Raw genomic sequence first — 12,379 nt, 5'->3', positions numbered from 1 at the left:
TTGACTTTCAAAAGCACAGGGAAAGCCAACAGTAGGGATCAGGGTGATGCTCATCTATACTAGAAGCAGGAAGCCTAAGGCAGTTTCTCGTTTCGAGATTATTTCACCAGGACAAAAATTTTGCAAGTCACAATGCGAATTTTGTAATGGAAGAATGTCCAAAATGCCAGTTTATTTGAGTTCTCATGAAGCAGATGAACTGGATGTAGTTAGAAGGAGCATCTGCATTTCTCAAACATAGAATTTGTGACAAATTCCACGCCAGTGGAAACAAGCAGCGTCCAAGCCTGGCTGAGCTGCAAACTACCTCTTTTTTTACTGTGTATTGGTTCTTCCAGAAACCTGTTAGGTTCAAATTTGAAGAGCTCCTTACGTTTCTTTAATCTTTTTCTTTTTTTTTTCTTTGCTGTAGGTCTCTGGGTGTGAGAGGTGGGCTTAATTATACTTTATTCAGACTTTGTTGAGAAATTCCAAGTTAAGAGAAGCAGGGATATGAATAGAGTCCATGGTTATGGAGGATGGGTTGAACGGAAACAAAACTGGGAACATGTGCTTGAAGTCTAACAGCAGCTGCGGAGGGTCATTTCGCTCTTGCAAGTGCGTCTACAAGGCGTGGGAAAAGAAAACAAATTTCGTATCAGTTGTTGCCTTTGCATTTGTCATCTTTAACATCATCAAAGGTTTAAGAACGTGCACAATTTTAGAGACATTGCAAGAAACAGGGAGAACTATTTTGTCCTCTATTGCAGCAGCCTTCCTCTGTGCAAATATTTAACGGAACTCCTACACAGACTGTAGGAAGTGCTGCTCCAGAAGAACCTGGCTATGTTTTCTACATGACCATGACACAAGATACAGGACTTGGAAACAACGTGACCCCCTTGCACAGCAAAAGCAGCATTGCATGATACCAGCAGACCATTTTTGATCCAGCTGCTCAGTGACGGAGACATATTCTAGGAGGAGTTGTACACACAAACTTCTGTTTCCATTTCCTGCCTCCTCCTTGCGAACATCAAGAGATGTTTGTTTTTTCTTTTTTTTTTTTCCGCTTATTTCTTTTTCCTTTAGTTGCCAATTTCTGCCTTGTAGCTCAGAAGTAACTCCATTTCACCGATGTTTCGTTGACTCCTGCAACCTTCCTTCTGAGTTGCGCTGCTACTAAAGAGCACTGGATTAGCTGAGCTGGGAACTCAGGTGCTTATTGCTCTTTGTGACCAACAGCCTGGCTATCCCTGCAGCTCTGCGTTGCAAGGAAGCGTGTGCACACGCAGAGCACTAAATTCAAGACAACATGCATCAGCATACGTATTGCAAAATGCCTGAGTTAGTACTAATGAGATCTGCATTAGATCATTACTATCACCTCCACTTTACAGCCCTTTCATTTACCTGTATGTCACGTATGAAAGCTACTGTCACACGTTCTTCGAACTCATTCACAGGAGTGTAGAGATTAAGTATTTTTACAATCTGTTGAAAACAAAATGGGATTACAGACAGTCATGAGAACAAGCCAAACCTTTCCAGAATACAAAGCACTAACAGCTTGTCTTGATATGGCCATCTAGTGAGAAGCAGAAGCAGCACAAGTATCATCCTGGTGTTCCTTTGCCTGCTGTAAGGTACAGCAAGCCTCTATGGACCTGTCAAAGTCATTTCTTATGCAATGTTTGTAAGTCGGGAATAGACTTGAATAACAGATTTATTTAGGGACTCCCTTGGTTGGCACATAGTGACACGGGTGGCCACCTCCCAGTACTTCTGATGTCACCTCTACAACACTTCTCCTGATGCTCCCTCACTCCTGCTCCTCCACTCTCACCTCTCAGCTCCTCTCAAGAACACATGCTCAAGACAGGGAGATGGAGATACAGGAGAAAGGATCCCCAAGAATCATCGGAGATCATCTCACACCTCTCCCTTCTCCCTTCCTACCACATTATCAAATTAAGGCCAGGCAATGCAGCAGCATAAAACATAAGTTTATATCCTCCTGGAATGGAGTCCCAAAGTTTTAAGTTTGGATCCAGCCAGCCTAGGTGGCACTGGGAGACCACCCTTTCCCACTCCATTAATTATCAGTGCCCCCTGGTGTAAATCTCTGCCCTGTTCCCTACCTGCTGCATGGTGAGTGATGTGCACAAGGAGCAGATGGCCTCGGCATCTTCTGAGGTTTTCTTTTTCAGCTGCAGCAGCTGTGCTGCCTGAATCAAGGGCTCCAAAGTTTTTGCTGCTCCACTCTGCTGCAGGTTCTTCGCATGCAGCCATTCCTCCAGCTGGCTTATGTTAAACCTGGGTAAGCAGCCAAGGTGAGACGTGAGCTGAGCGCCGAGAGATAAAGCAAAATTTACACCCTGTGTACCTTAGAAATAGATGAGCCATGTAACAGCTGAACAGCACATGGAATGTGCTTTTCTTCAACATTCAGATAAGTTCAAGTTTCAGAAGTCAATTAAAATTAAGCTTTTAACAAGCTTTTAAATGCTAACAAAATCCTGCGAGGCACCTAAATGCCTTTGAAAATATCTACACAAAAAATGCCTTTGCCTGTGCCCATTCCCAGGCTCAAGGGAACATGCAAAGGACCACTGTGGGAAGGGGAGAGGGTAGCAAAACCAAGGTTTAAATCACTTACACCAAGAAGTAAGTAGATAGATTTATGCCAGGGCTGATAAATAGTCATAACCCCTTTCTGGCAGGTTTGCACTACCTGTCCTTTCAAATTTCAATCCTTATTACAAGACTACGCTAAGAGAGTGGTGGGGCACGTGGACCCCTGATCCCAGCCCAGCAGACGTCCATGCTGCCACTTGCTGGCAGCTCACGAGAGGTTGGAGGCACTGCGCAGAGCAACAGGGGTTTGTCTTTGAGGTCCACCTGCAGGATCAGATCCTTTGGCACTACTTTTGTCACGTTTAAAATGGCAGACACGGCAGTGGGAGAGAACCACGGAGACTTCTCCATCCCAACACGTAACCCACCCTACATCACCTGGTGTAGTCACTGGGCCGTGCAGGCTTCCCACTCAGGCTGGGTGAGGAAAGGCTGGGGAAAGCCAACCCCAGAGATAATTACTGTAACACAGACTTAATTCACAAGTGGCACAGCAAACTGCATCACACAGGCACTACTCAGTGGGGGTGAGCTTTAACTGCCACTGCGTATGTCTCCTGCTGAGTCCAAACAGTTTCTCCCCTTACTTACACCGCTGCATTTTATTTTCCTATTTTTCCACCAGCTTATAAAACTAACAAAACGGCCTTAAGCAGGTACATCCCTGCCCCAAGCCCGTGGACCACCTTAGCTGCATGCCCGTGCTCCACGAGCAGACATCCTTCCGCAGGAGGAGATTGTTCAGGGCGACTGCGTTGATCATGTAGAAGAGCTGCTTGAAGACCTGCTGTATGATCTCTGGGTCCAGGCCGTGGTCACACATGATGCTGTGGAACGTGTTCAGCTGGCGAATGATTGTGTCTAAGCTGTAGGAGCTGTCACTGTCTGCCATGTTGGAGGAGTGACTCCTGTAGCCCATCCGTTTGATACCAGAAAGTCCCTGGATACTTTCATATTCCAACACTGCAGGCACTGAAAAAGGGAGAAAAACAAGCTAAAAAGAGCCTGCATCCACCTATTAGTCACTAGAGGTAACAACTGGTGCCTCCATGGGCAGTCATAAACGTGCAGCAGTCTCAGTGATGCAACATGATGGATGCTGGGCAGTCTGAAAGGAGGACAGATCCATGAACTGCTAGTTTATCGTGACAATATGAAATAGTGGAAGCATACAGAATATCTGTAAGATCACACTTTTTTTTCCCCACTCAGTGTTATTTCACAGATATCACTTACCATGCTGCAGAAACTGGGAACACCTCTCCTTTGAGTTGTAATCAACTCTCCCTCTACGCCCACCACAGAGCCTTAAACTCTGCAGTTAAAATGATTAATTGGCTCAAAGGATTGGGAGAAACGAATATAGATGAAAAGTAATAAAATCCTTACAGCCTGACTAACTGATAGAGGAACAGGACAACTTTCTTCAAGGAGCAGGAGGTACATGCAGCAATGGTAGGAGATGATGCCATCAGATACAGCCAGAATTTGTACAATGACATTTGGAGGGTACAGGGAAAGATTTCCAGATATGAAGGCACCCAGGCTGGGAACTCAAGGAAAACATCAGCAGCTAGAAAATACATAGCACTGAGAACAGCCCCTCCATTAGCTTTGCAAGGAGGACAGATTTAGCTGAGAAGGTAACTCTTCTCTTACTGACTCACCTTTATTAGTCTCTCTTTGTCCTCTTCTCAAGTCTCTCCTCCCTCATAATGTGCATTTCCACCCATAAAAAGCTTAACCATGAACCTGATATGGAGGGGAACACTGTTCTAATGACCCACCAGCACCACCTCAGCTCAGCCACCACCTCCCCAACAGAAAGGAAGGAAGGTGGTATATTCTACCTTGGGGGAAAAAAAACTCATCTCTATTAGTTTCTGTCATAGGGAAAAATAAGAACTCGTCCAGGTCTGCCTCCCTAACTCCAGTCACTGCTGACACGAGGACCTGCTCCAAACCAGTAAGTTTTTTGTAACATAAGCCTTTTTGCCAACTGCAGCCTTTTCCTTTGGGGAGAAGTCATGCTAGCACCCTACAAAGGTCTGAAAAACAGTCAGAGGACATAATTACAGCAAAAAAACCCCAAACCCTGCCTTCCTAAAAGCTAACATGCTGTGAACTTACCAACCATGGGTTGGAGCACGCCCTCTGCTACCTTAATGACCTGCTGGTAGATCTGGATGGAGAGGCGGCTCAGCACCTGGTGGTACTCGGTCAGGTCAAAGTTCTGCAGGCAGTGCTCATTCTGCTTAGGTGTGTTTTGTGTCATGAAATTCTGAAGAGAAGATTAAAAACCCGCTTTCATTATGACATCTATTTATAGTCCAGTGAAATCACTGTATTAAAAAAACACCTTAGAGTACAATGTATCCAGGTATGTTACCAAAGTACATTTTTACACTATTATAGAAAAGATCAAGACTCATAAATCACCTTTGATTTACTCAGCCATTTGCTCATAAATTATTACTAGAGGGATGCTTTTTGAAGAAAAGCTTCAGTAAGCAGTAAGTTTTTCATTTTAGCTTTAGTGAGGAGCAACGTTTGTGTTAACTGCAATATAGATTAGGAGATCATAGAATCATGGAATCGTCTGGTTGGAAGAGACCTTCAAGATCATCGAGTCCAACCATTCACCCTGCACTGTCAGGGTCCCTAAACCATGTTCCTCAACACCAAATCCACACGTTTTTTAAACACCTCCAGGGATGGGGACTCCACCACCTCCCTGGACAGCCTGTTCCAACACTTCACAACCCTCTCTGGAAAGAAATTTTTCCTGATATCTAACCTAAATTTCCCCTGAGATGACATTTGAATCCCTGAGAAACTTTTTTTAGTCATTTGTTTATCCCTGTGAGTTGCAATTATTTATGGGAAACCAAATATTTTGAGATTAAGATTTTAGAAAATAGAAAAAAAAATGACAATAACCACATGCTATACACTCTGACAGCATTTTAAACTGATCTGAAGCTCAGAAGTCTCTCCAAGTCACTGAACTTATTCCCTACCGTTTGCTGAAGAAGCAGCTGATCTCTGATCCTGCAAAGCAATGTTGTAGCCCTGAGTTTTGGGCTCATATATTAATGCCAGTTTTGGTGGCATAAGCAAATGTGATCTAAACTCAATTTTGTAAATAACACAGATGCTTTAATTGCCTGTTCATATGGTCTTATCCATTTGGTGCCAAAACGAGAACCATGCAAGACTTTTTGTTGTATTTTTGGATTTTGCTAGTCAGCAAACAACAATGGACAATTTGACTTGGCTTCAGAATTTCTTATTTTTCCTGGTAACAAAAGAAGCATCATACTCCTTGCACTGCAAGATTGTGCTTAGTTTGGGATTTTCCTTTAAACTGGTTTATTAAAAATAGGTTGGATTTCAAACTAAAGAGAACAGTGTTTCAGAAACTGCTCAGAATGATTTTTCCCTTATAGAATCATAGAATGGTTAGGGCTGGAAGGGACCTTCAAAGGTCATCTAGTCCCCCCCCTTCCGTGTTTTTGTTTTTTTTTTTTTTTCCACCAAATTATCAACTGAATTTGTAAACAGCTGGTTCATTTAACACAGTAAATCATTGCAAAGAATGAAATTTAAGTTTTGGTTTTTGGTTGGTTTTGGGTTTTGGTTTTTTTTTTTTTACTTTGCTGGTTTTCTGGGGAGAATTTGCTTTTAATGTAATGTTGTTATCCGGGCAGAAGAGGGCAAACAGGAGCATAACTATTAGTAACTATTATCTGAATTATTTTTCTTTGTAATTTAAATCTTGGAAGTCCAGCACTGAGATTTACACACCAGTCACTATCTTGTGAATGATCTGAATTGTTAATTTGATTACATGACATTTTTTTCTTTATTCTTAAAGCTTGATTGCTCAATATATCTAACACAAATTGAGACTAAATGAGAAATGACATAATTTGGCTCTATTGAAAATTTTAATATCCAGAACATATGGCTACAAGGATGGCAGTCTGCAATGTACTAAGACGACTGTGATGATCTGATTTTGTCAGAGGGGATCAACTACAGTAAAACTTATTTCAACTTATGAAATATTACTGAGATGACAAGAAATGAGTATTTCCTTCCAAAGTCTTACATTGCAATTATGCAGTTTCACTCTTTCAAAGTGTGGTTATTTCAAACTAGTTGAACAGAACAGGAAAAAATCAGTACAAATATTCAGAATAAAATTGCAGGATTTGGAACACTTTTCCTCTGTCTGAAAATCTTGGTTAATGAAAAGCTGCAGGACCTACACTAAAACTAGGAGAACAGCCTTCAAAACAGCCTACCAGAAGGAAATCCCCTGTTCAGACAAATGAAAGTGCATGGCTGGCCACGAAATTCAAAATATTCTGTTGCATGTTGTGTTGCAAGGGTCCTGGTCTCAGCTCTCAAATGCCTTGTCTTGGTGTAATGTCCCACGAAACTCTGGTCTAGTTCAGACTAGATATAAGGAAGAAATTGCTTACGATGAGAGTGGTGAGACACTGGAACAGGCTGCCCAGAGAGGTGGCAGATGCTCTCAGAAACCTGATCTAGTTGAAGATGTGCCTGCTCATTGCAGCGGGGTTGGACTAGATAACCTCTAAAGGTCCCTTCCAACCCAAACTATTCTGTGATTCTATGACTCTAGGAGCTGCCTCATGCCATATCCAAATCAATAAAGGAGGAAAGTCAGAGATGGCCCCACGTTGGAGCCAGAGGGAAGCCATGAGACCCAGGAGATTTGAGGACCCTCCCTGGAGCAATGCCAGAATACTCAAGATCAGAGACGAGTTTCTTACCGCTTCTCCGCTGTATTGCCTTAAACAGTGCAGCAGGCGGCACGTATTCGCCAGCCAAAATGACGTCATCTCGAAGTCATGGTTGTGTTTCTGGAGGAGCAAAATTAAAACATGTGAGACCCTCTGCTTCAGCGGGGAGTGCTGGCACAGTAAGACAAAATGACTTTGAGTTTCACCACCTAGGTGAGGAAGGTCTCTCTCTGCAGGTGGGTACTATTAGCCATTCCTTCCCTGCGAACGTTTGTAAATGCAAACAGTTTTATTACTAAGATCATAATTCTCCTTGTTCTTCTAAAAAGGGAAGCTCTAAGAATGATTTGGTTTGAAAATCACTATGAGAGCTGAATATCACACACTTTGACTTGGTTATAACCATCCTACACCACCTTAAGCCCAAGACAAGAGAAAACTGGCACCTACTTTCAGCACTTTCTTAATGCCATTGATGGTGGAGGTGAGCAAGGAGTGCAGTTTTTGGTCATCGCTGATGTAATCCGTGTGCCTGATGCACATGTAGAGGATGTAGGCAGGAAGGCAGGGAACAGTAGCAGACACTGCCTGTGGCTTGAGATCTAGAAGGATTGGTTTGTGATTTTTTTTTTTTTTTAAATCATCTTAAAATTCAGCAACAGCTAGATGAAGCAGGGAACACAAGAGCTGGAGACATACCCAGGCAAACCCCTCTCCCCTCAGCCCTGGAGAAGCCAAGTTTTTGGCTCTGCAACTTGCATCCCTCTCTGCAGCATGGACACAGAATCAGAGGTCCAACTGCAGGACAGAGGGACCTGCTGGAGCTGGCCAAAGCAGAACAGCCAGAGCACCAGCACTTGGGAGGGCAGCACTGTCTGCGCTGAGGTTTGTGACACTATCCCATTATGCCTTACGGATGCACAGGGAGCACTAGATCTTCACCATGTGAAAGCCTAGGTGAGCAGCACGCAGCCTTGGGAAAACTCCCTGACTATTTCAGGAATAACCTCTTATGGGTTACAAACCCCTCCTCTGAATTCATGACTTATTAAATCACTCTTTCCCTGAAGATACTAAATCCTAAGAGCAGCTGCAGGAATTTGCAGCCTCTAAAGGCAGCTTGTCTGAACAGTGGAAGTTCAAAGACCACAGCAATGGTCTAGCACTGCTCTGAGTACTTTTCAGATCCTCGCCAGACTATGCTGGGGTTAGAGAGTGATGGTAAATACTTTCACTGAGCCAGGGAAGCACGACTTCTCTAACAGCGTTGAATAAGGGGATGATGGCAGCAATTCTGGTCAGACCTTCTGGTGTAAAAGAGCTCACAAGTTTATCGTCCACTGCAGTTACCATCAAACGTCTCAGAAACCAAATTACTTTTGTTCCATTGCTGTGCAAAATCCCCAGAGTCTATCCCTTGCTATCACCTCCCCACCTATTACCACATCGTATCAAGCTCTTCAAGTTACTGCCTGCTCTAAAAACTGCAGCCTCCTTTTCACATTTTCCATTTTTTGCTATCCCTAAGAATTATATCCAGGCTGGTCTATCTGCTTAGTGCTGTGCTGCTCTACCTACCAAAACTACCATCACCATAAACATACGGCCCCAGGAGGGATTAATCTGAGAAGATTTGTCTATCTTGAGATATCAAGTTTGCAAACTCTCCCAGGCAAGAGGAGAAGGAGCCAGGCACAAGAGCAGAGCAAGTTCCTCACCTGTAATGAGGTTTTGGATGAGGAACGGCTCATCTTCTGCATGATATTCCAACATGCCCTGAAAATCTTTCTCCTTCCTCTGGACAGCAACTTCCATGTTGAAGTCGTACTGCCTCCCCTCCGGCAGTACCATGGCTTGGGATGCTGTGAAGAGAAAAGAGGATGAAAGGTGGTATCTGGTGATAGAGAACTATTCACATCCTCCATTGGCCTTAGAGCAGACACCAGGTCAAAACATTATATATAAAGTTTCCAATAATGTCATCAGCTTCAACAGACTTATGAAAACATAAAGAACCAGGTCTTGAATTACCAGTCAGTAGTGGTTCTGACTCTGAGTAAAAGAAAGAGTGTAAAAGTTGGACCTAAAGGGGATAGGATGAAGTAATTTTTTATTTTCTGAGGAACCACAGGTTAGAAGGTAGTAACCTTCTGGGAAGCTTTTTAGTGTATCATTTTCACAGAGGGGAAAAATAAGTAGCCAGGCAATGAAAAAATACCTAAGCACCACATCTTCTGGCTGGCTGTAAAGCTGAAGAACAGTGGTGGCACACCATCGAGTGCTGTGCTTCCGTGAAAGTTTAATAAAACAGGAGAAACCACGTGCAAGTCTTGAAGTAAACAGCAGGCTGCTGCATGCAGATCACACTGACAGAGATCAGCTGTGCTAGCCATGGAAACCCTCTGGTTATTCAGCTTAATTTCACTTAATGCCTAATTTTCAGAAATTAGCTGACTAGAACAATGTTACGTGACTAATCACGGCATCTCCAGAGAATGGGAAGCTCCTTCTGTACAACACGGAAATTGTGTTTGAGGTGTTTTCTGATCAAGAAGAATATACATATATATTTTAACCCTAAACTGTTTTAATACTGCCCCAAATTGTCAGATCAGAGCAGTTTCCAGCCAGCCACTGGTATCCTCTCTGCACCTCTGCTTGGGTCACAGCACTGATGGCGACGAAAACAAAAAGGTTTCTTAAACACCAGTGAACCAAGCATCAGAGCAACACCTCCAGCAATTGCTCACCTTCCATCCCTACCAAATCATCACCCTCTTCCATCCCTGCCATCCCTCTTCCAAATTTACTGCATGCAACCATGTTAACAAGCTAAAGCTACAGCAGCGCAGCTGTACTTGCTCAAAGGCAGCCTAAGCATGACCCAGGAGCTTCATTTGGACTTTCCATTCCCTGCTGTCCTGCCAACAATGAGCTCAGCACTACTTCAGCGTGCCAGAATGCACACGGTCTTACTTTAATAGAAAGAAAAAGAGAAAAACCTGCAGCTCTCCAAGGCTGGCCAAAGGAGGTAAACCAGAGTGCTGTTCCCCCACCCCAATGTCTACCAACGCCTAAGTCACCTTTGTGATCTTGAACCTTCTTCATGGAAATCTTCAGCTGCTTCTTCAGCTTCTTTTCATTCTTTTCCAAATTCTCTACCAATTCTTTAAGATCCTGAAAAACAGAAGAGGCACTGGGTCAAAAAAAATTAAACCCAAAACCGGCTCATTTGGGGTGAGTTTGAGGCTGGAGTCACTCAGCAGTCAGGAGCACACGGTCTGGTCTATGCACCACTACTGCGTGGTGGGAGCACCTCGGTACAAGAGCTGTGTTATTTCAGGTTCGCTCGGAGAGACCCTTGTCTACACTGCAAAGACTGTGGATGTTGTGCGCCTGCTTCTTCTAGAAGTAGCCTATAGCAGGCGATACTCAGAACACACCACCCAAAACATTTTTATTCCTGGCTCCTAATCATATTTAAACAGTTCCAACACTGTTTAGAGCTGTTGAGAAAGGCAAGCAGCCCTCACCTGAACTTAGGAGGGGCCAATGTTCACTCCAGACCTTGCACACAGATACAGGAGGTGAAAGGGGAAAAATTTATGATTAGCCAGGTCAGCTTTTCAGAATGGCAACTGCCTCCCATGCTCCTAATAAATGCAAGTAAGAAGAAGGGATCGTGTTGTCTTCCTGCATGATTACAGAGTATAGGGGTCCTCAGCAATCTCATTCGGTAGGTAGCGCCACAAAGTAAGCAGGTGTAAAAAAGATAAAAAATAAAAGTACCTACGGAGTCACAAGAGTCATATAGTCACTGAACAACAGTTCACGGCCAAGTACCAACGCTCCCAAATGGACCAGTGGGAGATGCTGAAGGATCAGAGCACAGACCCCAGTGCTTTCTCCTCCCCTTCACGTTTCCTATCTCCTCTTTCTCTCAACCTGTTTTTTTTCCCCTCTTCCTTAATCTGTGTTCCCTCTTCCTAACTCTGTGTTAAGTACAGCCTCTTACCAGATTTTCATTGGTGAGACGTGTAATTTCTTGCTGAATTCCAAACTCCACCTGGGCCTCCGGAGACAGCTGCGCGATCTGCAGGTATGTCTGCTGCTGCTTCTCCAGCTGCTCCTTCGTTACATCCACCTGTTTTTTCAGAGCTTCTACCTCCTCATCGTACTTTCTTTTCTGATCCTGGAGCTGTGATTCCAGCAACCTGAGAAAAGGACCACACCGATCAGCCCGTGATCTTGGCACCATGGCAGTAACCACTCTTTAAGTTCAGATCCTTCAAAGTCAGCCGACCCGGTCAACGTCGCTATAAAACCGACACACACAAAGGGGTGGTACAGCTCTTATTGTCACACTAGTCTGTCATTTGCTATACTGTAGATTAAATACTTTTGAAATTAGAGACATGAGATCAAAAGTTAGATTTTTTTCCAAATAAAAGGGACGGGGTGGGGGGGGATATCCAAGAGCTCCCATTTTTCTGCAACCGTATCACGAATCTGGGTTCCTTTACTCTTCCCATTAGCAAAAAGCAAATGCGTGGCAAGAAAGCAATGCAGATCAATGCCTGAGGGTTTTTCAAAACATCATCTTGAAGGGCACTTGTTGTTATGCTCATCCCCTTTCAAACATCATTTCTTACTCTTGAAAACGGAACTGTATGTCTTGCAAATAGCTCCGTTCAGTTGGACTGCTAGAGGCTTGGCTTTACCACTGCTGGGAGTTTCAAGAAAGGCAGAAGCTGAAACCTTCATTCCTTCTAGTTGTTTGTAGAGCTGCTGTTTGCTTAAAGAGAAGTATATTCATTTATATCTTCATCTTCATTCATAAACTACCCACAAAGGAATTTTCTGTCGTCTTGATCAGTTCCTGCTTTCGTCATCACTGCTGACTTCACCAGGACTCTTCAGCAGGGGCATAAAGACGTGTTTTCCTTGTATTCCATGACATACAAATACTAACACCTTAATACACAGTT

At 43.6% G+C, this 12,379-nt stretch overlaps 1 protein-coding gene across 1 annotated transcript in view; it reads right to left on the bottom strand.

Annotated features, from left to right (window-relative positions):
- Positions 1-450: 450 nt before the first annotated feature.
- The window catches only part of MYO5B (myosin VB), a 133,553-nt gene continuing 121,624 nt past the window's right edge, over positions 451-12,379 (bottom strand). The window contains 10 exon segments of the mRNA XM_086629200.1: positions 451-603; positions 1,393-1,473; positions 2,121-2,295; positions 3,303-3,588; positions 4,747-4,897; positions 7,422-7,511; positions 7,842-7,993; positions 9,110-9,253; positions 10,475-10,568; positions 11,407-11,605. Of these exon segments, the coding sequence (XP_086485326.1) occupies positions 451-603; positions 1,393-1,473; positions 2,121-2,295; positions 3,303-3,588; positions 4,747-4,897; positions 7,422-7,511; positions 7,842-7,993; positions 9,110-9,253; positions 10,475-10,568; positions 11,407-11,605 (1,525 nt within the window).

Source organism: Tauraco erythrolophus, chromosome Z, assembly GCF_009769465.1.
Source record: "Tauraco erythrolophus isolate bTauEry1 chromosome Z, bTauEry1.pri, whole genome shotgun sequence".
Lineage (NCBI taxonomy): Eukaryota > Metazoa > Chordata > Aves > Musophagiformes > Musophagidae > Tauraco > Tauraco erythrolophus.
The sequence above is the reverse complement of the archived record's forward strand: the minus strand, read 5'-3'. Positions and strand labels throughout refer to the sequence as shown.